We start from the raw sequence: 27,286 nt of genomic DNA, 5'->3' as shown, positions 1-27,286 counted from the left end.
GAGGTTGCAGTGAGCCGACATTGTGTCACTGCACTCTAGCCTGGATGACAGAAAAAGACTGTCTCAAAAACAAAACAAAGCAAAAATCATCAAGGTATTTTTGTACTCTTCTTTACAAAATCCATAGTGTATCTTAGACTTCCTGCACATCTCATTACATTCTAGATACAATTCCAGGGCACAGTAGCTCCAGGTGGGGTGGACAGTGCAGGTCTAGAGGGTGCTGGATTAAAGGGTTGGACAAACACTGCGTGAACACTACCAGTTCTCCCAGTCTTCAGTGTGCCCATAGATGTCAGAAGATTAAATTAGTCTCTTATATCCACTTACATTTGTCTCTTCAGAGAATTTGACAACTAGTGTGTAAAGTTTAAATTGCTTTTAAGTTGGTATTAGTTGCACCATGTTAAGAAAATAAAATCAGTGTTGATTTGCTGTATTCTTCTCCTATTGCTACTATAACAAATTATCACAAATTTATTGGCTTAAAACAATACATATTTATTATCTTACAGTTCAGGAGATCAGAAGTCTAAAACGGGTTGGCATGGTTGTGTTCCTTCCGGAGGCTCTTGGGGGAATCCATTTCCTTGCCTTTTCCAGCTTCTAGAGGTGGCCTGCATTCCTTGGCTCAGGGCCCCTTCGTTCATCTTCAAAACAAAACCAGCAGCATATCATCCTCAAATCTCTCTGTCTCTTTCTCTCTCCTCTGCTCAAACATCATATCTCCTACTCTTATTTCTGACTTTCTTCCTCCCTCATAGGAGGAGCCTTCTGATGACATTGAACCCACCTGGTTAATCCAGGATAATCTCCCCACATCAAAATCCTTAACTTAATCATGTGTACAAACTCCCTTTTGCCATGTAAGGTATCATATTTACAGATTCTGGGGATTAGGATGTGAATATCTTTGGAGGACCACGTCAGACAGAATTGTCTACCACAATGAAATAGGCTCATATGCTCAACTCAGATCTACAGGTGAGATTTTGTCTCAACACATCTAGTTATGACATAGCTATGGCAAAAACTAGCTATGCCCTAGATCAGTGGTCTCCAGCCTTTTTAGCATCAAGGACCAATTTTGTGAAAGACAAGTTTTTCCATGGCCAGCAGGCAGAGGGGATAGTTTCAGGATAAAACTGTTCCACCTCAAATCATCAGGCATTAATTAGAGTCTCATAAGAAGCACACCACCTAGATCCCTCACACGTGCAGTTCACCATAGGGTTCTTATGGAATCTAATGCTGCCGCCGAGCTCACTAATGCTCATTTACTTGCCACTCACTTCCTGCTGTGCAGCCCAGTTACGAACAGGCCACAGATGAATACCGGTCCATGGTCCAGGGGTTCGGGACCTCTGTCCTGGGTGACTATTTGTTCCAAGCAGTATTTCATAAAAGTAAAAATGTAGTGTAATAAATATTAGACACATGCTTGGCTTTAATAAGTGAATGTGGCGGTTTCTAGAATTTAAATATATATGCTTAGGGAAAGGCAAGATAGTAGGTATATGAGTTGAATCTGGAAAGAAAGACTCTTTAGCTGTGTAGTACCTATTTTTTAAGCCGTTTTTCCAAATTTGCCAGGAAAAATCTTCACCTTCACACTCAAGTAATTAGTACCACATTTAGCACGGAGTATGCTTTGTCACAAGGATATGATAAAATTCTTTTATAAGAATTTACTCTTTGCTAAATACATGTGATGAAGTAAAAAACATCTTAAATCAACAAATATTTAATAAGAATATTATGAGGAAGGCACAGTGCCCAGTACAAAATATACCATAACTTAAACTATAAATTTAACTTTCTTAAGAATAACGACTACTTAAAAAATTTTCCTTCCTTAGCAAGTCAGTGCAAGCAAACTGTTCATGGATTCCACTGGAATATTGCCCTTTAATACTTTCTCTTCAATTTAATCTTATTTGGAGGTTCTATTTACACACTGAAAGAGAAAATTGAGGCAACAATTCCAATTTTAAAACATGTGTTCCTGAACTGCCTGGATCAACATCCGAGTTTGTACCATCCCTGTGTGCTCAGGCTCCAAGTCTCTTGTCCTTGGGGGATGGACAGATACACCCTGACTTGTGATGGGGTTATGTCGCAATAAACTAATCATAAATTGAAAATATCTTAAGTTTAAAATGCATTTAATACACCGAATCTACAGAATATCGTGACTTAGCCTAACCTTCTTGAAACATGCTCAGAATACTTATATCAGCCTACAGATGGGCAACACTACCTAACACAAAGCCTATTTTATAAGGTGTGGAATATCTCATGTAATTTTTTGAATACTATACTGAAAGTAAAAACCAGGATGACTGTATGGGCACTCCAATTAGAGTTTCTACTGAATGCTTTTCACTTTTGCACCATCATAAAGTCAAAAAAGCATAAGTGGAACCATTGTTAGGTTGGGGGCCAATTCCAATCCTCAGCTCATGGTGCAATAACAAAATACCATAGACTGAGTGGCTCAACAACAGACATTTATTTCCACAGTTATGGACGCCAGAAGTCTTCATGCACCAGCATGGTTGGAGCTAGATCCCTCTTTCCGGCTTGCAGATGGCCGCCTTCTCCCTGTGTCCTCACAATGGCAGAAAAAGAGACACACAGCAAGCTCTCTGGTGCCACTTCTTTTAACAGTACTAATCCCATCGTGAGGCCATGGCCTCATGACCTCATCTAAACTTAATTATCTCCCAAAGGCCCCATCTCCAAATACCATGACATTGGGGGTTAAGGCTTCAAAATACGAATTTTACAGGGACGTAATTCAGTCCATAGCATGGAATATGCAGGACCTAGGCAAAAAAGGGCCTCAGGGTGATGGACCTATTCTGGCAAACTGGATCAGACTCAGCTCTTTAGTCATCCTCCAGCGTTCCTGGTGGAGGATGTTCTTCCAGACACCCCAGGCTGTGGGGAGAAGAGTAAATGTGATTACTGCTGAAAGCTCATTTCTCAGGTTCTCTAAATATGGGTTCAATGTGCAACCCTCAAAGGGAATTTTCTACCCAAAACTATAGCTTTGCAGCTAAACAATTATATTCTTGAAATGATGTCTAGGGAGACTGAGTTTTCTTAAATAACAAATCTAAGGAGAAACCAAATGCCTAGCTGGCAAGACAACTTTCTTGCCTAATTTTACTTTTTAAAATATTTTTTACTTTTCTTGAAATAGAAATAAATAGGGTGAAGTTCTATAAGCCAGGGAAAAGATTCACTTACCGATTCTTGAACTAAAACATTACTGTGCTGAAAAGAGAAGCAGATGATGAGTATATATATGACAATCACTTTCATGAAAACTCAGTTCTAGAAAGACACTAAATTTCATTTATTGTTTGTCTAAAGAGAAAGTGCATGCATAGTAATTAACGGACAAGATGGTCAAAAAGTAACTGTTCTAGTGCTTTATTCTGGATAAATGCAGTGTAAAAATTCTTGTGAATTTCAGTAAAGCATGATTTAATACTACAGCAAGGGTGCCATTAAAGTGTGGGTATTAACTTTCCAATAATTTCTAGAAATTGAAATGGAATGTGTTTGGCAATAACATGACATTTTGACACCAATGAAAATATTTTATGTAGTTATGTAAGTGATAAAAATAAATGCTTTATAAAAACTTATCCAGAAGGACTTATAACTAGGAAAAACAATCATAATTAACAAGATTTTGTGAAGCGTGCAGCAGCCAAAGACAACTTTTAGGCCAGCTGAAGGTGATGAGGTCATTTCTGGTCTTAAGTTCATAGAATGTGACCACCTGTAGAGATTTTTTTAACGCACTTAAAGGAATTAATTTTCCAAATATGGAGAAACTGAGAGAGTCTCCGTCTTTTACGTGACTTTCTATTGTGCCAATGTAATGGAATCAAATACACACTTCAGCTTTTTAAGCAGCTGTTCCTATGGTGCAGGAGTAAATGTGTGAACTCTACCAGTACCAGCTGGAAAAAAAGAACATGAATCTATTATTTCCGAATGTATTATGAAGCCTAGATTTTGTTTCCAGGATAGAATGTGTCCAAAGCAACCAAATTAAGAGGAGGATTGTGAAATTATCCAGTGGATAAGGAACCATCTTGACATTTCGACTGGCTGATACAAACAAAGCTATATGGGCAGGTGACCCTGCCTCCTGTTGCATTAACTGTGCAGAGTCCAGCACAATACTGAAGAGATTCTTTTTACTATTTTTAACTGAGATCATTACAGCACAAGACTCTTAACCACAGTACCATCAAAAGAACAAGAACCAATTTTATCAAGTATATGTCTTTTTCAAAATGAACATTACTGATCTCTAAATTCATAATGTCTACTGAGGATTTCTAAGTCAAATAATAATAACTATGATGATAGTAATAATAATAGAAGATATTTCACTAAAACATGCATATCTTTTGACTCTACATTTAAATATAATTTTAATAAAATTCTATTTGTAAGTATTATCAAATAAGGACAAAAAAGTTTTAGTGTATGATGGTGTTTTTCAAAATAAAATTTATCTTTTAGAGAAGTTTTAGGTTCACAGCAAAATTGAGTACAAAGTACCGTCTATACCCTGCATGCCCTGACACACACACACATAGACAACTATCAGTCTCCTACAAGAAAGTGGTACATTTGTTACAATCAATAAACCTACATTTATACATGTTTATCATCCAAAATCCATAGCTTATTAGAGTTCATTCTTGACGTTGTATATTCTATGGCTTTGGACATGTATCCAGCATTATAGTATCATAAATAATAGTTCCACTGTTGTAAAAAATCCTCCATGTTCCATCTACTTATCTCTCATTCCTCCTCAACCCCTGGGAAGTATGCTTCTTTTTACTGTCTCTATAGTTTTGCATTTTCCAGAATGTCATATAGTTAGAATCATACAGTACATAGCCTTTTAAGATTGGCTTCTTTCACTTAGCAATATGCATTTAAGTTTTCCCCATGTCTTTTCATGGCTTGATAGCCAATTTCATTTTAGTTTTGAATAATCTTCTGTTTTCTGGATGTACCACAATTTATTTACGCATTCACCCAGAGAAAGACATCTTGATTGCTTCTAAATTTTGGCAATTATGAACAAAGCTGTTATAAATATCAGTGTGCAGGTTTTTGTGTAGACACAGGTTTTCAACTCATTTGAGTAAATACCAAAGAGCACTATTGTTGGAGTGTATGGTAAAAGTATGTTTAGTTTTTGTAAGAAATTGCCCAGCTGTCTTCCAAAGTAGCTGTACCATTTTGCATTCCCATCAGCAATGAATGAGAGTTCCTATTGTTGCACATTCTCATCAGCATTTGTTGTCAGTGTTTTAGATTTTGGCCAGTATAATAAGTGTGTAACAATATCTCATTGTGGCATTAATTTGAAATTTCCTAATGCCATATCATTTTCAGGATCCTTACACATGCATATTTGCCATCCACGTATCTTCTTTGGTGAGGTGTCTGTCCAGGTCCTTTGTCTATTTTTTAGTGGAGTTGTTCCTTTGGTCCTTTGCCTCTTTTTTAGTGGGGTTGTTCCTTTTCTTATTGTTGAGTTCTAATACTTTGCATATTTCGGATAGCTGTCCTTTATCAGATATGTCTTTTGCAAATATTTTCTACTACTCTATGTCATAGTGTTTTAAGTGTTGGTCAACCTTGAGCCTTTAGAGAAACAAAAAACAATTTGAACAAATTACATGGTTGTAAAGCTTTAGAACCATTCTTGAAGATGAATTTAAAATGATCTATCGGCTGGGTGCAATGGCTCAAGCCTGTAATGCTAGCACTTTTGGAGGCCAAGACGGGAGAATTGCATGAGCCCAGGAGTTTGAAATCAGCCTGGGCAACATAGGGAGACTCAATCTCTACAAAAAAATTAAAAAATTAACCAGGTGCAGTGGCACATGCCAGTAGTCCCAGCTACTTGGGAGGCTGAGATGGGAAGATCGCTTGAGCCCAGGAGGTCAAGGCTGGAGTGAGCCATGATGGCATCACTGCACTCCAGCCTAGGTGACAGAATGAGACCCCGTCTCAGAAGAAAAAATAGAAATAATGAAAAAATTTATCTATCTTAGATTATTATTTCAGTAACTACTGTGAAAGTTGTCAGAATCAAAATGGAGTCACTAATGTTAAACATACACACACACACACACACACACACACACAAACCTGACATACCAAAACCAGACAAGAACACAATAAAAAAAAGAAAACTACAGGCCAATATCCTTGATGAACATACATGCAAAAATCCTCAATGGAATATTAGCAAACTGAATGCAACAACACATTACAAAGGTCATTTACCATGATCAAGTGGGATTCATCTCAGGGATACAAGGATGGTTCAGCATGTACAAATCAATAACAAGTGTGATACATCATGTCAACAGAATCAAGAACAAAAGGCATGTAATCATTTCAATAGATGCTGAAAAAGCATTCAATAAAATTCAATGTTCTCTTATGACAAAAAATGCTCAACACGTTGTGGGTAAAAATACACACAAACTGGGTATATATGACAAACCCACAGCTAACATCATACTCAACGAGGAAAAGCTGAAAGCCTTTCCTTTAAGAAGTAGAACGAGACCTCACTCACCACCGACAGCCCGTGTCAGCGTGCGCAAGCCCTGCCACCACCCTGCAGAAATGCTTCAATTACCTGCAGTCTTTCGTCAGATGAGAGCAGTGCCGAGGGTCCTGGCTCCTTATCTCACTCGGGTTTATGCCAAAGATGTAAAATTCTTGGTGCAGATGCCTAAGTCTTAATGCTTCAAAGTGTAGACCTTTTACCCACTGCTGTAGCCATTACAATGGGGCCAAAGGGAAAAACAGTGATTATTGAGCAGAACTGGGGAAGTCCCAGAGTAACAAAAGATGGTATGACTGTTGCAAAGTCCATTGACTTAAAGGATAAATATAAGAATATCGGAGCTAAACTTGTTCAAGATGTTGCCAATAACACAAATGAAGAGGCTGGGGATGGCACTACCACTGCTACTGTTGCCAAGAAAGGCTTCAAGAAGTTTAGCAAAGGTGCTAATCCAGTGGAAATCAAGAGAAGTGTGATGTTAGCTGTTGATGCTGTAATTGCTGAACTTAAAAAGCAGTCTAAACCTGTGACCACCCCTGAAGAAATTGCTCAGGTTGCTACAATGTCTGCAAATGGAGACAAAGAAATTGGCAACCTAATTTCTGATGCAATGCAAAAAGTCAAAAGAAAGGGTTTCATCACAGTAAAGATGGAAAAACACTACCCATGAATTAGAAATTATTGAAGGCACGAGGCCAGGTGCAGTGGCTCACGCCTGTAATCCCAGCATTTTGGGAGGCGGAGGCGGGCAGATCACGAGGTCAGGAGATTGAGACCACCCTGGCTAACACGGTGAAACCCCGTCTCTACTAAAAATACAAAAAATTAGCTGGGTGTGGTGGCATGCGCCTGTAGTCCCAGCTACTTGGGAGGCTGAGGCAGGAGAATCGCTTGAACCCAGCAGGCAGAGGTTGCAGTGAGCTGAGATTGTGCCACTGCACTCCAACGTGGGTGACAGAGTGAGACTCCGTCTAAAAAAAAAAGAAAAAAGAAATTATTGAAGGCATGAAAGTTTGAGGATATATTTCTCCATACTTTATTAATACACCAAAAGGTCAGAAATGTGAATTCCAGGATGCTTATGTTCTATTGAGTGAAAAGAAAATTTCTAGTGTCCAGCCCATTGTACCTGCTCTTGAAATTGCCCATGCTCACCATAAGCCTTTGGTCATAATTGCTGAAAATATTGATGGAGAAACTCTAAGTACACTCATTTTGAATAGGCTAAAAGTTGGTCTTCAGGTTGTAGCAATCAAAGCTCCAAGGTTTGGTGACAGTAGAAAGAACCAGCTTAACGGTATAACTATTGCTACTGGTGGTGCACTGTTTGAAGAAGAGGAGTTGACCTTAAATCTCGAAGATGTTCAGCCTCATGACTTAGGAGAAGTTGGAGAGGTCACTGTGATCAAAGATGATGTTATGTTCTTAAAAGGAAAAGGTGACAAGGCTCAAATTGAAAAACAAATTCAAGGAATCATTAAGCAGTTGGATGTCACAACTAGTGAATAAGAAAAGGAAAAACTGAACGGCTGGCAAAACTTTCAGATACAGTAGCTGTGCTGACAGTTAGTGGGACAAGTGATGTTGAAGTGAATGAAAAGAAAGACAGAGTTACAGATGCCCTTAATGCTACAAGAGCTGTTGTGGAAGAAGGCATTGTTCTGGGAGGGGGTTGTACCCTACTTTGTGCATTGGTGCCTTGGACTCATTGACTCCAGCTAATGAAGATCAAAAAATTGGTACAGAAATTATTAAGAGAACACTCAAAATTCCTGAAATGACCGTTGCTAAAAATGCAGGTGTTGAAGGATCTTTGATAGTTGAGAAAATTATGTAGTTCCTCAGAAGTTGGTTATGATGCCATGGTCAGAGATTTTGTGAATATGGTGGAAAAAGGAATTATTGAGCCAACAAAGGTTGTGAGAAGTGCTTTATTGGATGCTGCTGGGGTGGCCTCTCTGTTAACTACAGCAGAAGTTGTAGTCACAGAAATTCCTAAAAAAAGAGAAGCACCCTGTAATGGGTGCAATGGGTAGAATGGGAGGTGTTATGGGAGATGGCAAGTTCTAATTATTAGAATAGTGCTTTACTTTAATTAATGAACTATGGCAGGAAGTCCAAGGCAGTGTTCCTTACCAATAACTTCAGAGAAGCTGGAGAAAATGACTGAAGAAGAGGCTAGCTGATGTTCAGGAAATCACTATAACGATCAGTTACTGGTTTCAAGTGACAAATATATAACGTTTGACTGCTGTCATTGTCTATGCCTACAGATAATTTATTTGTATTTTTGGATAAAAAGACATTTGTATATTCCTAATACTGGGTGCAAAAGCCATGTACCAATGTACTGCTTTCAACTTAAATCACTGAGGCATTTTTAATACTATTCTGTTAAAATCAGGATTTTAGGGCTTGCCACCACCAGAGGAGAATTTAAGCAGCCTTTCTGTGGAGAGTGAGAATAATTGTGTACAAAGTAGAGAAATATCCAATTATGTGACAACCTTAGTGTAATAAAAATTTGTTTAAAGTTAAAAAAAAAAAAAAAAAAAAAACTGGAACAAGACAAAGATGTCCGCACTCGCCATTCCTATTCAACACAGTACTGGAATTCCTAGCCAGTACAATTAGAAAAGAGAAATAAATTAAGGGCATCCAAATCAGAAAGGAAGAAGTCAAATTATCCTTATTCACAGACAACACGAGTGTATAATTAGAAAACCCTAAAGACTCCACAAAAAAATGTTGGAACTGATAAATGAATTTAGTTGGAACTGAAAAATGAATTCTAAGTAAAGTTGCAGGATACAAAATAATCATACAAAAATCAATAGTATTTATATACACTAACAGCACATACTCTGAAAAAGAAATCAAGAAGGCAAACCCATTCACAATAGCTACATGAATTACAAAATACCTAGAATACATTTAACCAAATAAGTGAAAGATCTATCTTAGAAAAGCTATAACACACTGATGAAAGAAATTGAAGAGGACATTTTAAAAATGGAAAGGGTTCATGACGAGCCTGGTCAACATGGTGAAACTGTGTCTGTACTAAAAAAAAAGGACAAAACGCTTGAACCTGGGAGGCAGAGGTTGCAGTGAGCTGAGATTGCACCATCGCACTCTAGCCTGGCTGACAGAGTGAGACTCCATATATATATATAAAAAGGAAAGATATTGTATGCTCATGGATTAGAATTAATATTGTCAAAATGTCAATACTACCCAGAGCAATCTACAGATTTAATGAAATTCCTATCAAAATACCAACGACATTCTTCACAGAAATAGAAAAAACAGTCCCCAAATTTACATGAAACCACAAAAGACTCTGAATAGCCAAAGGAATCCTGATCAAAATGAACAAAGCTGGAGGCATCACACTACATGACTTCAAAACACATTATAAACCAATGGTAACCAAAGCAGCATGGTACTTGGGGAAAAATAGACACATAAGGCTAGGTGCAGTGGCTCACGACTGTGTTCTCAGCACTTTGGGAGGCTGAGGTAGGAAGATCACTTGAGGCCAGGAGTTTGAGACCAGCCTTAGCAACATACTGAGACCCTATGTCTACAAAAAAGGAAAAAAAAAAAAAAAAATAGCTGGGCATGGTGGCGTGCACTAGTTGTCCCTAGCTGCTCAGGAGGCTGAGGCTGGAGGACTGCTTGAACCTAGGAGTTAGAGGCTGCAGTGAGCTATGATCACGCCACTGCACTCTAGTGTGGGTGACAGGGTGTGATCCTGTCAGAAAGAAAAAAAGACAGACAGAGAGAGAGAGGAAGGAAGGAAGGAAGGAAGGAAGGAAGGAAGGAAGGAAGGAAGGAAGGAAGGAAGACACAGAACAATGCAACAGAATAGAGAACCCAGAAATAAATCCATGTATTCACAACCAACTCATTTTTACAAAGGTGCCAAGAACAAACACTGGGAAAAAGACAGTCTCTTCAACAAATGGTGCTGAAAAACTAGATAACCCCATGCAGAAGAATGAAACTAGACCCCTATCTCTAAGCATATAGAAAAAGCAAATCAAAATGGATCAATGACTTAAATCCAAAACCTTAAACTATGAAACTACTAGAAGAAAACAATGGGGAAATGCTCCAGGACATTAATCTGGGCAAAGGTTCTTGAGTAAGATCTCAAAAGCACAGGCTACAAAAGCAAAAATAGACAAATAGGATTATATCAAGTGAAAAAGCCTTTGCACAGCAGTGACAATCAACAAAGAGAAGAGACAGCCCATCCACTGGGAGAAATTATTTGCAAATTATCCAACTGACAAGGAATTAATTACCAGAATATATGAGGAGCTCAAACAACTCGACAGCAGAAAAACAAATAATCCAATTAAAAACGAGAAAAATATCTGAGTAGATATTTTTCAAAAGAAGACAAACAAATGGCCAACAGGTATAAAATAAAATGCTCAACATCACTAATCACGGAAAAAATGCAAATCAAAACCACAATGAGATATCCTCTCACCCTAGTTAAAATGGCTTTTATTAAAAAGACAAAGAGGCCGGGTGTGGTGGCTGAAGCCTGTAATCCTAGCACCTTGGGAGGCTGAGGTGGGTGGATCACCTAAGGTCAGGAGTTTGAAACCAGCATGGCTAACATAATGAAACCCCATCTCTACTAAATACACAAAAACTAGCTGGGCATAGTGGTGGGCACCTGTAATCCCATCTACTCTGGAGGCTGAGGTGGGAGAATCGCTTGAACCTGGGAGGCGGAGGTTGCAGTGAGCCGAGGTCGTGCCACTGTACTCCTGGCTGGGTGACAGTGAGACTCCATCTCAAAAAAAAAAAAGAAAAGAAAAGAAAAAAAAGACAAAGAATAATGAGTGCTGGCAAGGATGTGGAGAAAGGGGAACCCTCATACACTGTTGGTGGGAATGTAAATTAGTACAGTCACTATGGAGAACAGTTTAGAGGTTCCTCAGAAAACTAAAAATAGAGCTACCATAAAAGACAGCAATCCCACTACTGGGTATGTACCAAAAAAACCAACATATCAAAGAAATATCTGTGCTCATATGTTTATTGTAGCATTATTCACAATAGCCAAAATATGGAATCAACCTAAGTACCTATCAATGCATGAAGAAACTGTGGTATATATACACAATAGAATATTATTCAGCCACAAAAAAGAATGAAATCCTGTCATTTGCAGCAACATGGGCAGAACTGGGGGTCACTATGTTATGTGAAATAAGCCAGGCACAGAAAGACACATATTGCATGTTCTCATTCATATGTGGGAGCTAAAAAAGTGGATCTCATGGAGGTAGAGAGGAGAAGAATGGTTACCAGAGACTGAGAAGGATGGGGGAAGAGGGAATAAAGAGAGGTTGACTAATGGGCACAAAAATATAGTTAGATAGAAGATACAATACATAGTGTTTGGTAAGTCAGTAAGGTTGTTAGGGAAGCAGGAGCCCAGGAGAGCCAGGATGACACCAATTTAAGTTCCACTTTATTTTGAGACTAACCAGGCACATTCCTTGCCAGCCATGACCCATGGTCATAAGATGTTTACAGTTGAGGAAAACCTACAAGGACGCACTCCTACGACAGCAGAAAGTCTAGATGTCCCAATACTCATAACAATATATGGTTTCAAAATAATTATAGTTATGCTTTACTTACACACTAAAATGTCAAGAATCATTTTCCTTAAATCAACAGTATAATAAATTTTGTCATGCTGTCTGCTCACCCACATGTAGGCACAGCTTAGTTTGGCCTTTACATAGACAAGACCCCTACATAAGAATAACTTAAAGACAGTGCATTCCTCTGCTTGCTTTCTGAGGATGCCCTACCCTATAATGAAGTAGCTTTCAATAAACTGTATCTTCTCACCGTACAACCTTAGACTGGTGCTACATTTGTTATTGATTTTCGTAGCTAAGGATAATCATTTCAAAACATTTACATAATCCTCCTCATTTTTACTTTAAAAACTTTTATTCTTTCTTTCTCTCCCTGAATACATACAGTTTACTGTGGTATGCAAATTCACGTAGCAATGCTCTATTCCCAAATAAGTATTGTTTTCTTTTAGAGAGCCTAGAAACTTTCTGTTTGTTATTTATGTTAACAACACAAACCAACTTGAAATTAACTGGACTCCCTACAGAATCCTGATATATCTAAGAAAGACGTGGAATCTAGTCAAGGTCGGTACTAACCCTGAATATCATGAAGAGAGCTGCAACTCATAGTTTCTATTAAAATGCAAAGCAGGTTCTAAATGTTTCTTACTAGACAAAAAAGGAGGGATATTCTCTCTCACACTGAAAGAGGCTTGGACCAAAGCCTTCTTAAAAGCAGAAATATCCCTTATTATGTTATGTTATTATGTTATTAGACTCTATTACCTCTAAGAAACATTAAGTCTCACTAGAAAGATGAAAGTAAAATGACTGACTGAGCACATGCTCCTACCATCATAGCACCAAAAACCACAAGCAAGCATGGAACCAAATGACCTCAAAATAATTCATTTGAAACATCTCTTCAATAAGAAGTCATGACTGTAACATACTAGAAAATGCAGGGAATCCACATGTACCAGAGAGGGTTCCATTGCATACAATAGAATCTACGCTAGTTAGTTTAATCTAAAGGGAATTTATTACAGCAGAGGTTCCCCAACTCCAAGGCCATGGACTGGTACCTCCTGTCAGATCAGCGGCGGCATTAGATTCTCACAGAAGCGCAAACCCCATTGTGAACTGCACAGGTGAGGGATCTAGGTTGTGCACTCCTTATGAGAAACTCATGCCTGATGATCTGTCACTCAAATCACTCCCTAATGGGATCCTCTAGTTGCAGGAAAACAAGCTCTGGGCTCCCACTGATTCTACATTATGGTGAGGGTATAATTATTTCATTATATATTACAATGTAATAAATGAGGTGCACAATGAATGTAATGTGGCTGGGCGCGGTGGCTCACACCTGTAATCCCAGCACTTTGGGAGGCCGAGGCAGGTGGATCACTTGAGGTCAGGAGTTCGAGACCAGCCCGGCCAACATAGTGAAATCCCACCTCTACTAAAAACACAAAAATTTGCCAGGCATGGTGGTGCGTGCCTGTAGTCTCAGCTACTAGGGAGGCTGAGGCAGGAGAATCGCTTGAACTGGGAGGCAGATGTTGCAGTGAGCTGAGATCACGCCACTGCACTCCAGCCTGGATGACAAAGCGAGACTCCATCTCAAAAATAAATAATAAATAAATAAATAAGTAAAATTAATTAAATAAATGTAATGGGCTTGAATCATCACAAAATCAACCCCCCTCCCCACGGTCTGTGGAAAAACTGTCTTCCACAAACCAGTCCCTGATGCCAAAAAGGTTGGGGGCCGCTATATTACAGCAAAGCCAAAGGGTCTCACAATCACTGAGAGGTCTAAAGAAGACCTACTTTGGGCTATACTTTCAAGAACATCTCCTAAAGCCACGCTGCAGAATTGAGCTTCTGGCCCTGCCACAGTCAGGAAACTGTGGAATCAGGAATCAGCTGCTGCACTACAAGCTCCAGACCAAAGCCACTTACACCACCCGCCATCCACAGCTGCAAAATGAAGGAGCTGCATGCACGGAATTCTCCTAATTGGATCTTGCCTCAGATTTCCTTTTGAATACAAATTTAAATTTCTCATACCAGAAACAGAGCTCGGTCACCCTTGACACAGTTTTCAGTTCTACAACACAGCTGAATGGCTCAGCCAGTGGCCAGTGACAATAACTTAGAGACATCCCTCCCACCTAGCTGACCAGGCCCCTGTTCTCCCATTGTTTCCTTTAAATGGACCGTTCAGACATCAGTTTGTGAACTTAAAGTGGCCCATACCCCATTTCCTTATGTATATGGCTGATAACCACATGCTTCTCTCTTTTGCCTGACTCTTCATTCTGGCCTCGCATGACCCAGGGATGGAAGAACCCTCGTGACTCACTACACCCTCCTTGCCCAGGTTTTCTATGTAAAAATCTTTGAACTTGTTTCTTATTGTGGTGGTGTATTAAACTTGTGCATTCCAGGGCTGGGCATGGCAGCTCACGCCTATAATCCCAGCACTTTGGGAGGTGAGTGGATCACTTCAGGTCAAGAGTTCGAAAGCAGCCTGGCCAACATGGTGAAACCCCATCTCTACCAAAAATGCAAAAATTAGCTGGGCCTGGTGGTGGGTGCTAGTTGGGAGACTGAGACACGAGAATCACTTGAACCTGGGAGGTGGAGGTTGCAGTGAGCCGAGATCATGCCACTGCACTCCAGCCTGGGTGACAAAGAGAGGCTCTATCTCAAAAAAAAAAAAAAAAAAAGATGAATTTGTGCCTTCCATCTGAAGAAGTAGGAGCTGCCCTGGGCTGGGATATTTCTGGAATGCAGGGGAGAACGTAAGGTCAGGCTCCCAGTGCCAGAGCCATGGCCAGGCAGGTGTAAACTGGACATGGGTCAGACATGAGCCACCAGGGTATCTGCCAATACAAACAAGCGTCCTCTGTAAGGGATTCCCTGGTCAAGGGTCAGACAGCCAGGCATTAGGCTATTTGCCCGGTAAAGAATTATCCTGAGAAAGGCACACTGTAAACACCACATCTGGCTCCCTCCATTTCTGGTTAGAGCAGGGTTGCTAGCCACTCTGGTACCAGAACCCCAGTTTAACTGGGAGTTTTCAAAGCAGTATGCCCCGCCTCTCAACACTCATGAAGCCAGAGACCCAGCACTGAGGAGTCTCAACACCACAGCTCTTTCAGAAAAACCAACTCTGTCGGCAGAAATAGTGGAGGCAAAAGAAGTCAGCCTCTGCCCGCAGTGTTCCGCCTCTGCCTTCCAAAACCCATGTGGCTGTAAAGGATAGGTGGGACCCTAAATCCCATCTAAAAGCAGAGCTTCAAGGGCATGTCAAAAATGTAGTTTTCCAGCCTCAGTAATTTCGGCAGGCATACGTAGAAGGAGGGTAGAAAAGATACTGAGTGAGGTTACATAGGCTCCCACCCATCCTGAAAAAAGAGCAGAAAGGATATGACTATCAGAGGAAAGCGAGGAGTGATTCCAGGAGAACTCCAAGTGTCAAGGCCTGTGGACACCAGGGTCTCGAGGTAGTCCTGGAGTAACCACCAGGGTGACTGTCTCCATCAACATTACAGCGGTAGGTAGGCTGCCCGAACTCCCCTCTTTGAGTGGAGAACAAAGACAGAACGGAAGAATTGGTTATGAGTGTTGGGTCAGAGCCATGCTTAGGAGGAACAGAAACTCTCCTTCTCTAAGAGAAGTTGCTGGTATGTCTTACATGGCAGCACAATGCCCCCTTGTCTGAAATCACTGGAAGCTGACTGTGGTATGCATACCACCTTCATATTCAGGCCAACACAGCCTCAATGACGAAGATGAACATGCAGCCAGGAGTTAAACATCTGAAGTGGACAAACACCATGAAAGAGAGGTATACAACTTAATGAACAAAGGAAATCACTTAACACATTAGAATTTATGCAGCAGACAAATGAAAACTTTGAGAATTTATAAAAACTTAGAGATATGAGAATAGATATTGCACCCATGAAGCAAGATGATGATGATGATGATGATGATTTTTTGAGACCGAGTCTCGCTCTGTCACCCAGGCTGGAGTGCAGTGGTGTGATCTTGGCTCACTGCAACCTTTGCCTTCTGCGTTCAAGTGATTCTCCCGCCTCAGCCTCCCCAGTCGCTGGGACTACAGGCATGTGCCACCACGCCCGGCTAATTTTTTGTAGTTTTAGCAGAGATGGGGTTTCATCGTGTTAGCTAGGTTGGTCTCAATCTCCTGACCTCATGATCTGCCCACCTCGGCCTCCCAAAGTGCTGGGATTACAGGTGTGGGCCACTGTGCCCAGCCTATTTTTTTTTAAATATTAGAAAAAAAATGTACTTACCAAATAAAAATCCCAATAAATAACCCACAAAGTAGAGTATACTCAGTTGATGAGATGACATGCTAGCTAGAAGCCTGAATTTCCCTCAAAATGAAAGAGAGGGTAGTGGGTGCAGTGGTGTGCTACCCAGATCCCCCTGTAGGGACCAAGGCACTCACTCTACCATATATTGGCTGTTGACAGGTCACAGCTAACTCCCTCTCTAGGTATTCTCCTCAGGAAAGAAAGCTTCTTTGCCCAGGTAGTATCCCCTCCCAAAAGTACACAAGACACTTCACTTGGATTTAGGACAATCTGAAGTGTCAGCCCAAGCCCAAAGCTCCCAGCAGGGTCAGGCGAGGTCGCTGTTGCAATTAGATCTCAGCTCAACTTCTCCCTCTACCCTGCCCTGCTTCTCTCTCCACTGGCTGCATGCGAATCTCCACCTGAGAGTCTGTTTCTGGGTAGCCCATCCATCTAAGATAGACAGAAAGAACGAAAACAGAAGACATCTAGGTATTTGTCCTTCTGTCTAATCGGATTTCTAAGAGACAAGAACAGAGAATGGAGGGAAGGGAAAATCAAATAAAAGTATCAAAGTAGATTTTCCATCAATAAAAGAGAGTGATCAGATGAAACAGGCCCACCAACTGTTGGATAAGATGAAACAAAAAAATACATGTATGCATATACGTGTTATATTAGCGTTCTCCAGAAAAACAGAACCAACAGGATGTGTGTATACACAGAAAGAGATTTATTTTAAGGAACTGGCTAAGGTGATTACGGAGGCTGACAGGTCTCAAGATCTTCAGGGTGGGCCTGCAGGATGGGGGCCCAGGAAAAGCCAATGTTGCAGTTGAAACCCAAAGGCCATCTGCTGCAGAATTCCCGAGGTCAGGAGATCAAGGTCATTCTTTTGTTCTTCCTAGGCCTCAAAGTGATTGGATGAGGCCCTCTCACATTATAGAGTGCTTTAAAGCTCACGAATGTAAATGTTAATCTCATGTAAAAACACCCTCACTAAAATATCCAGAGTGTCTGACCACATGTCTAAGTGATGTGGCCCAATCAAGGTGACACATAAAATTAAGCATCACACATATACATATACATCTACTATGAGACTTTCAGAAGACCAAAAATAAACACTTCCAGGGTTAAAAAAAAAAAAAAGATAAATTATCTACAAAGGAATAAGACTGAATTGGTATGATATCTCATTGATACGGAAGGGCTGGGCTCCTGGCTAAACCTCGCCCTTAAGCCTGGAACATGGCCCTAAGTGAAAGCAGCTGACCTCGTTTTCAAACGCCCAAGTGTTGCCTTTTTGGCCTGCCACACCCCTATCTTGTGCCCATAAAAGCCTTTAGTTGGCAGAGCAACACAGGCAGCTGAGTAGCAGGGATACAAGTGGCTGAGTGGCGAACAGAGAAGCAACTGAGTGTCGGAGACTACAGATAGATGTGGCTAACTGCAGACAGTGTGGCTTCAGGGAAAGATCTACAGGTAGAGGCCACAAACTTCAGACAGTGCAGCTTCAGGGAAAGATCACCTTCTTCCCAGTCATTCTCTTTCCAATTTCCCATCCCGCCCCCTATCCGAGAGCCATTTCCATCGTCCAATAAAATCCTCCACATACACTACCCTTCCATCTGTTCATGTGACCTGATTCTTAGACAAGAACCCGGGTGCCAAAAAGGCAGGGGCTTGGATGCTGCTGCAGGGCCTGCACAGAGCCTACTCTTGCCACAGAGGAGTCACCGGCCAGTTCCAGTGTTCACTCCCTCCGGTTCCCACACCCGCTTGCTTGCATGCTCCCTCTTGCAAGGAGTGGCCAGCAGCATGCTGAATGAAACAAGCCATTCCAGTTCCTGCCCACAAAGGGGGTCAAGGGAACTATCTTGTCTTCTCATCAATAGCAACACTGAATGTTAGGAAGACACTGGAGAATTACCTTCAAAGTTCTGAGGGAATATTATTTTCAACCTAGAATCCTTAATACACAAAAACTGTTTTTTAGGTTGAGGACTTAAATAAAGACATTTGGGATATTACTCTCAGAAACAATTAGCAGAGTATGTATTCCAAACCAATATAAGTCATAAGAAAAAATATGGCATACTATAAAACTGTGGATCAGAGAACTATTAAAATATGTATATATTTTTAAAAAGCCAGGTGCATTGGCTCATGCCCATAATTCAGGAGACTTGGGAGGCTGAGAGGGGAGAATCAGTTGAGGCAAAGACTTCGAGACCAGCCTAGGCAACATAGCAAGACCCCATCTCTAAAAAAATAAAAAAATACAATAACATACGTAGTTAAATTAAATTAGTTAGTTGTTTTCAAAAATTAATAAGCATCTCCAAAATTTTCAGATGAACTCAACCTGGAAGGGGGGGTTAGGGGACATTGGGAAAAAAAGAGAAATAAAAACATGCCAGAATTTTTATCTTTATTAGGAGAAGATGTGATGCTGACCAATGGCAACACTAAGAAAAATGTGTGTGTGTTTCAAAGTTTAAGTGTGACTGACAGTGAAAAAAAGACAAAGGCAGATTAGGAAAATGGAAACAAAAAGAAGGCAAGATTGTATCCTTAATTTCAAGCAAATTAATTTCAGGCAAACTGAATACACAATACAAACACAAAGGCAGATACTTCATAGTAGGCATAATCTTCAGTCAACATGTATCAATCACTCCAACTGGCATAGCATTGAAATTAAAAAAACCAAAATCTATCAAGAAATATAAGTAGACAAACTCTCTAGTATGAAAAGACTTTTATTATAATTATTATAAAAAGTTAATTCACCTTATTCAGGCCATAAAGATCAAATAGATACAAAAATAAACAGGATTCTAGAAGACCTAAAAACCTAAGTAATAAGGTAAACCCAATTACTAAAGTCTATACTTTGAAACCAGAAAATAAACTTTCTTTTCAATGGCAGAGAGTAGGAAAAATATTTCTAAGAACAATACAAGAATGAGAAACAAACAAAATAAAGTAGATTAATAAATATTTCCACCAAAAAAGGTTAATATCTGAAAAACTGTTAATATCTGAAAAACTGTTCCAGCTACTCGGGAGGCTGAGGCCGGAGAATGGCGTGAACCCGGGAGGTGGAGCTTGCAGTGAGCTGAGATCCGGCCACTGCACTCCAGCCTGGGCTACAGAGCAAGACTCCGTCTCAAAAAAAAAAAAAAAACAAAAAAAACTGTTAATATCTGGTGGAAAATACTGTAAATATAACCAAAAGATAGTAACACACTGGAGGAAAATAATTACCAATACTTACATGAGAAATTTCCATGCAGCAGAAATTGTGTGTTTATTGCCTGGCATCCACACCAGTAACACAGTTTTGCTTGGAAACACCATTCTGGCGATGCAGCTAAAGTGAGACCTCAGTCTCAGCCCTGAGTGGGGCAGATCATTTCATCTCCTTAGCCACAGGATTGATCCACACATGAGCACATGACTCATTTGGGGCCAGTAAGAAAGAGTAAATGGCAGGACTTGTTGCAAGCAATGGTAAGACTCTTCCATTGAATTGGGTGGTGTGAGGATATGAAGATGCAGCCATCTTGCTACCACAAGGAGAGCCAGCCTGAAGGTAAAACAGCAAAGAATAAGTAAATCCAAGAAATAAACACCAGAGACATGTTTTGGTGCCTAAGTAAATTGGATAGAAATAATCAGAACGCTCAATGTCTTTAAATGTATTGGTGGAGAGGGGGTGGTAACAATTGGAAGAGACTTTGAGGCTGATTTGCGATATATTAGAAAACTAAGCAAATGAAAAAGTAGCTATTACTAGATTATTGTGGGTTGAGTTGTATTTCCTGAAGAGACATTTTGAAGTCCTAACCACCTTCTCTACCACCACCACCACCACCACCACCCTCAAAACTGTGAATGTGATCTTAAATATAGTAGGGTCTTTGCAGATGTAATCAAGTTGAGATGCTGCTGGATTAGGGTGCCTCCTAACTGCACCCTAATGCTTGTAAGGATACCAAGGAGAGAGAGATCCTTACAAGGAGAGAGAGTCTTGGAGACACAAAGACACAGGGGGGAAGGCCAAAGAAAGATAAAGGCAGAGATGGGAGCTCCGCTGCCACAAGCCAAAGGCGGCCAGGATTGCTGGCAACCACCAGAAGCTGGAAGACGAAAGGAAGGATTCTTCTCTTCATCAAGGGGCACGGTCAGGCCAACACCTTGATTTCAGATTTCTAATCTATAGGACCAGGAATAAATGTCTTTATTTGTTTACCCAGTTTGTGATAATTTGTTATGGCATCCCAAGAAACTAATAATTATTAACTTCAAGGAAATGCAAAAAGTTGTGCAAGAAAGCAAACGTAACTGGTGTAACACATGCGGGTCAGATTTCAGTAGCATTTATATAGGCAAAATAATGTTTTAAAAATAATACAATTTTTTTTTTTTTTTCCTCACTCTGTCATCCAGGCTGGAGTGCAGTGGTGTGAACTTGGCTCACTGCAACCTCCACCTCCTGGGTTCAAGCAATTATCATGCCTCAGCCTCCTGAGTAGCTGGGATTACAGGTACCCACCACCACACCAGACTAATTTTTGTATTTTTAGTGAGACGGGATTTCAACATGTTGGCCAGACAGGTCTTTAATTTCTGACCTTAAGTGATCCATCCTCCTTGGACTCCAAATGTGCTGGGATTACAGGTGTGAGCCACCATGCCCGGCTGAGAAATTTTTTTTTTTCTTTTTTTCTTTGTTTCTTTTTTTTTTTGAGACAGAGTCTCACTCTGCAGCCCAGGCTGGAGTGCAGTGGCGCGATCTCGACTCACTGCAAGCTCCGCCTCCCGGGTTCCTGCCATTCTCCTGCCTCAGCCTCCTGAGTAGCTGGGACTACAGGGCGCCGACCACCACGCCGGGCTATTTTTTTTTTGTATTTTTAGTAAAGACGCGGTTTCACCGTGTTAGCCAGGATGGTCTCGATCTCCCGACCTTGTGATCAGCCTGCCTTTGCCTCCCAAAGTGCTGGGATTACAGGTGTGAGCCACCGCGCCCAGCTGAGAAATTTTTTAGAAAACCATGGTATCAAATTGTGAAGAAAGGGAGAGGAGACTTGCAACATACTGGTCTACTGGATACAAGAGAATTATTCTTTCTTCCAGTCATAGAAATTCTATAGATAATGCTTAACGTTTGAAAATGAAGTATTATTATAAGCTTAGTATACAGAGATATGGAAATGAATGGCAAAAGACACAGCTAAAAGTTGAAGGTGGTCCCCTCTGAAGAATGAGACATGAGAAATTGGATGTTGAGTGCTAGAAAATACTGCTTTTTCATAATAAATTTTGTAGAACTGTTTGCCCTATTATGTATATTATGTATATGATATTATGTATCAACTTTGACAAAAAATAAAGGCAAAACTTAAGGTAAAATAAGCAAAAATGAATAATTTACAAAGGAAGAAACAAATGAACACGTGCCCAACATCAGTTAGCTATGAGATCAATTTAAAATAAACAAAAATAAGTTTTATAATATTAAATATCAAATCTGCAATCAAGAGGTAGGAGTATAAATAAGTAAAATGAGTTTGTAGAAATACTGAAAATCTGCATACACTAAAACCCAGCTCATCCACTTCTAGGTTGACACTCAGGAAACTTTTGTACAACATCAGGAGAAACTATATATAAGAAAGTTAATCATGGCCCAGCACAGTGGCTCATGCCTGTAATCCCAGCACCTTGGGAGGACGAGGCTGTCAGATCACCTGAGGTCAGGAGTTCGAGACCAGCCTGACCAACATGGTCAAACCCCATTTCTACTAAAAATACAAAAATTAGCAGGGCATGGTAGTGCGTGCCTGTAATCCCAGTTACTCGGGAGGCTAAGGTAGGAGAATCCCTTGAATCTGGAAGGTGGAGGTTGCAATGAGTTGAGATCATGCCACTGCACTCCAGCCTGGGCAACAGAGCGAGACTCCATCTCAAAAAAAAAAAAAAGAAAGAAAGAAAGTTAATCACCACGTTGTTCATAATAGTAAAAACCTGAAAAGAAGAAAATCTTTACCAGTAGACATTTATCCAACCCAGATAAAAGATACTTTAGGCACAGTGGCTCATGTCTGTAATCCTAGCATTTTGGGAGGCTTAGGTTGGAGGACTGCTTGAGCTCAGGAGTTTGAGAACAGCTTAGGAAACGCGGTGAGACCTCCATTTCTAAAAAAAAAAAAAAAAAAATTAAACATTAGCTGGGAGTTACTAGGGAGGGTGAGGTACGAGATTAGCTTGAATTCGGAGGCAGAGGTTGCAGTGAGCCAAGATCACGCCAATGCACTCCAGCCTCGGTGACAGAGCGAGACTCCATCTCAAAAAATAAATAAAATAAAATAAGCTGGGAGTGGTGGCGTGCGCCTATGGTTCCAGCTACTCAGGAGGCTGAGGCAGGAGGATCATTAGAACCCAGGAGATCAAGCACAACTCTATCTCTCTCTCTTTCTCGCTCTCTTTCTATATATATATATTTCATATTTTTATATAATAAAATTCTATATGGCAGTTAAGAGGAGTAACCGAACTTTATATATCAAAACATAAATCTCATATGTTGACTGAAAAAGAAATTTGAAAAACATGTCCAACCTAGTACCAGTTATGTAAATTTTAAAACACACCACATGTTGCTTATAAAGATATGAATGTTTATAAACATATAAATGCAAGATCCATGTTTTTACGTGGGTTAGATGGACATACACTAAATCCATAAGAGCCTTGGAGAGAAGGTTACACAATTAAACTGAAGGTAAGTAGAGAAAGAACATCCATCTCATTTGTAATATTTTAGTTCTTGTATGTAAAAAATATTTTAAGGAAACATGAGAAAATACTGTCATTTCTGGGTTTAAAACTTGGGGTTTTTAAATTTGTAACCCAGCCACGTGTGTTACGGGCTCACACCTGTAATCCCAGCACTTTGGGAGCCTGAAGCGGGTGGATCACCTGAGGTCAGCAGTTTGAGACCAGCGTGGCCAACATGGGGAAAATCCGTCTCTACTGAAAATACAGATTAGGCGGCCGTGGCGGCAGGAGCCTGTAATCCCATCTATTCTGGAGGCTGAGGCAGGAGAATCGCTTGAACCTGGGAGGCAGAGGTTGCACTTAGCCTAGATCGCGCCACTGCCCTCCAGCCTGGGGGATACAGCGAGACTCTGTCTCCAAAAAAAAAAAAAAAAAAAAAAAAGAAATAAAATAAAATTTGTAACTCAAATACTTTTCTGTATTTTTATTTTTCAAATTTAAAAAAAGAGCTGTAAAAATGTTTCGTTGGGAAACAAATTTCAGAAATCGACTCAAAAAGAATGTAAGTACTTGAACAGTCTAACAACTTATAAATGTTCCAAAACATCAAAGATCCATCTACTCAAAAAGGCACCAAGCCCAGCCAGTTTTAAGGTTTTCTACCTAATGTTCCAGAAACAGTGTCCTAACTCATACAATGAGGGTAGCGTAATCTTGGTAAAAAACAGAGCCAGATTATTAGCCCCCCAAATTCAGCAGTGTATTAAACCGCATCATCTTGCTTAAGGTTTTTAAAAACAGTGCATTCATGATTCATCAGGAAAGCAATTTATAAAGTACAGTAAAAAAAAATCAAACGAGAAAAGTCTTCATCTTTATAGCGTAAAGCTTAAAGTTCAGCTGACAAAAAAATAGTAAAATTTATTATGTATTTTTTTCAAATCCTTGCAAACTAGGAGTAAAACAGAATTTCTAAATATTAGTAGAATGAAGAACATTTACCTTAGTCAAAAACAACTCAGAATGCCCACTATCAGGTTCTAGTTAACAGAATAAAATTTAAATGTTCCAAAGGAGAAAGTAAATGTCAATAGTCACGGATTATACAACTGCCTACTTAGAAATTTCAAGGAGGTCCCCAGACAAATTTAGATATAAGACCGAAGAACACTCGGGTCGCCCGGAACTCCAGCCCCACTCCCAGACCGGCGCTTGAGGGGATGCGCATGCGCGCGCCCTGCGCAGGCGCGCAGAACGCAGTGAAGGACTATGGCGAGCCAGCGCTTCCCTACGCCGTTCCACGGGCACGTGGGCCGCGGCGCCTTCAGCGACGTCTACGAGCCCGCGGAGGACACGTTTCTGCTTCTGGACGCGCTCGAGGCAGCAGCTGCCGAGCTGGCGGGGTGCGAGGAGGGGAGGGGCTCTGACGGGAAAGGGCTGAGGCGTTCTGAAGAAGTGCAGTGGCGGAGGGCTGGGACCGTGGCTATCACCGCCCTGAGCCGGAGGAGGCGGGGTCCACTTGCAGATGATTGACAGCCAGGACGCCGTAATTGAGAATTTTCCTGTACTTACAAGTAATGAGTGTGCCGGGGACACATCTCCTTTGCCAGGGGCTGCTCTGTCTCATGAGCTCCCTGACTGCTTACCATGCAAAGGCGTCTCTTTTCCTGTCACCTGTTAATCTGAAGAACACATGTCCCTGAGAGATGCGATAGTGTAACACGTTTGGAAACAAAATATTCCGGAAACGTTGATTATTAATTTTTAAAGTATTAAATATTAAAATTGCGTGGTATTATTTGGTTTACTCAGCACATAGCACCCTTAACAAACATGAAAGAAAGTTGTGTTACTGGAGGGGGGAAATATTTTTAAACCCACTGGATAGCATACTCTAGCACCAGCCAGTCCTCACTTGTGGCTACAGAGCACTTGAAATGTGGCTAGTGCTACTGAGGAACTGAATTTTTCATTTAATTGTTACAAAATAGAAAGTTACATCCAGCTAGCAGACAATAGTCTACCCTAGCACTTTATTTAAATGGATTTGTTGAAGTGATCGCCATCAATTTAAAATTAATAGCAGAAAGAATGAATACTGACATTGTGATTTTTAAATGTAAGGAATTTGTGTTGTTAGATTTGTTTGAAAATGAGGTGAACTGGGTTTTCTCAGGATGGAACAAACAGCTGTCAAATTTCAAAGATCTATATTGTATTTATTTATCCCTCTTAAACTTGGTCATATTTTTCCACGTATAAAATGCCCCAGCTCTTATTAAACTAGTCTTTCATTGTAGATGATGGAACTTTTGGATTTACTGGAGTATAGAGTGGAACAGTACTGTTTTATAACTTGTCTTTTCTCAAGATAGCCCAGAAAGATTTACAAGCACAAATTGCACTGCAAAGTATGCTGTAAAAGGAGCTGATTTTGTTATAAAGTCTTGGGTTATTTCTAGTTTGGAATTCTAATTATTTATGAGACCGTGATAGTTATTTTCAAAGAGAAGCCACCTGGTGAGATTCACAGACCTTACTACCACCTAATAAAGACTTGTCAGATGTGTAGACTGGTTCCAAAAGTTTAAAACCTCTGGAGCTTGTCACTGGGTAGTTGTTTTGGGAGTTTAGTGCTAGAAATTTCCCTAAATGCCATCAAGCTGATCTTTGTGATAGGGATAATTTATGCTTTTGATGCATGTGTAACATTATAGAGGCCTGGCACTGTGGTTTATTACTGTAGTCCTAACTACTTGGGAGGCTGAGGCGGGAGATCACTTGAGCCCAGGAGTTAAAGGCTGCGGTGAGCTATGGTGGCACCACTGCACTATAGCCTAGGTGACAGAGCAAGAGCACGGATCTAAAAAAGAACTTCCAAGATTATAGGCAAGAAAATAAATTTAATGGAAAGATAAAGTACGGTAGAATGAAGATTTTAATAGTTAACAGCATTCTCGGATGGCTAACATTAGAAGATCAGATACTATTATCTGAATTAGCTTATAGCTGTACAGAAAAGGAATTTTTGTCCTGCTCTATTACTGGGGGACCTTTTAATTCTCTAGGATATACTGATGGCTCTATGAATGTTAGGTGTTAAAAATGATAGAGGAACCTTTTATCAAAAATAAGTTTAGTAACAATACAAACCTTATCATTTTAGGAAATACTAAGCTAGGAGCTCCTTGTGCGAAGGAATGGTATCTTTCACATTAAGATTTCCAACCCTGGATTAATGTTTTTCCACACTTTTTAATGTAGTGGTTTGTCGAAATTAACTGAAAGCCATGTTTGGTAATATATAACTTTTGTAGACTTAAATTATATTACATACCCAAAATATTAGTAATTTTGAGTTATGCAGTATTAAGTATGAAGTTGTCAGAAATTACAAATTTCTATTTTCATATATTTGCAGGTTAGTGATGATGCTAGAGAAATATACGTGCTAGAAATAAAGCTAGCACGAGAGTTTTCTGTGAAAAGTATTTTGATTCTACTGTACTAATATTTATTTTGTTTTTTTTTAGAGTGGAAATATGCCTAGAAGTAGGGGCAGGGTCTGGTGTAGTATCTGCATTCCTAGCCTCTATGATAGGTCCTCAGGCTTTGTACATGTAAGTATATCATATTCATCTAGATCTTCCACTGACAGGTTAACCATGATAACGCTAATGAAATAATTTTTAAATAGACAGTATGTATCTTATAGTATTTAAGCATAGCAAAAACTCAGATTACAAACTATGCTTCCCTAAAAATTATTCATGTTCAAACTGCTCCATCATACCGCATAATTGTAGAAGCAGCATAATTTTAGATCGTCTCTAAATTTGATTTATTTCTTAGGTAAATAATTTGATATAAGAAATTTAAAGTTGCTTAAATTTATAGAAAATTGG

General features: G+C 40.0%; 1 protein-coding gene, 1 long non-coding RNA gene and 1 pseudogene across 10 annotated transcripts in view; 2 read left to right on the top strand and 1 right to left on the bottom strand.

Annotated features, from left to right (window-relative positions):
- Positions 1-24,617, bottom strand: LOC103882652. 4 transcript variants are annotated; one of them, XR_004183364.1, is made up of 4 exons: positions 24,384-24,617; positions 19,876-20,187; positions 6,704-6,840; positions 4,970-5,694 (listed from the first exon to the last, which is right to left on the bottom strand). It is a non-coding gene; the product is annotated as an uncharacterized LOC103882652 (long non-coding RNA). The 4 variants fall into 4 exon arrangements; XR_004183365.1 differs by lacking the exons at positions 4,970-5,694; positions 6,704-6,840 and adding an exon at positions 1-3,282 and having other exon boundaries at positions 24,384-24,612; XR_004183363.1 differs by lacking the exon at positions 6,704-6,840 and having other exon boundaries at positions 24,384-24,607.
- On the top strand, positions 6,691-8,723 carry LOC100999168 (annotated as a pseudogene).
- Positions 24,547-27,286, top strand: part of N6AMT1 (N-6 adenine-specific DNA methyltransferase 1) — a 349,821-nt gene continuing 347,081 nt past the window's right edge. For 4 of the 6 annotated variants that reach the window (XR_004183359.1, XR_004183361.1, XR_004183360.1 and 1 more), the window contains exons 1-2: positions 24,550-24,784; positions 26,915-27,001. Coding sequence is in view for 3 of the 6 variants with exons in the window: in XM_031665680.1 (XP_031521540.1) it covers positions 24,651-24,784; positions 26,915-27,001 (221 nt within the window). In the remaining 3 variants the exon portion in view is untranslated. Of the gene's footprint in view, positions 24,785-26,914; positions 27,002-27,286 lie in introns of all 6 variants that reach the window. The other 2 variants (XM_031665681.1, XM_031665682.1) reach the window with 1 other exon arrangement.

Source organism: Papio anubis, chromosome 4 (assembly GCF_008728515.1).
Source record: "Papio anubis isolate 15944 chromosome 4, Panubis1.0, whole genome shotgun sequence".
NCBI lineage: Eukaryota > Metazoa > Chordata > Mammalia > Primates > Cercopithecidae > Papio > Papio anubis.
Note: the sequence above shows the minus strand (reverse complement) of the source record. Positions and strands in the feature narration are given on the sequence as shown.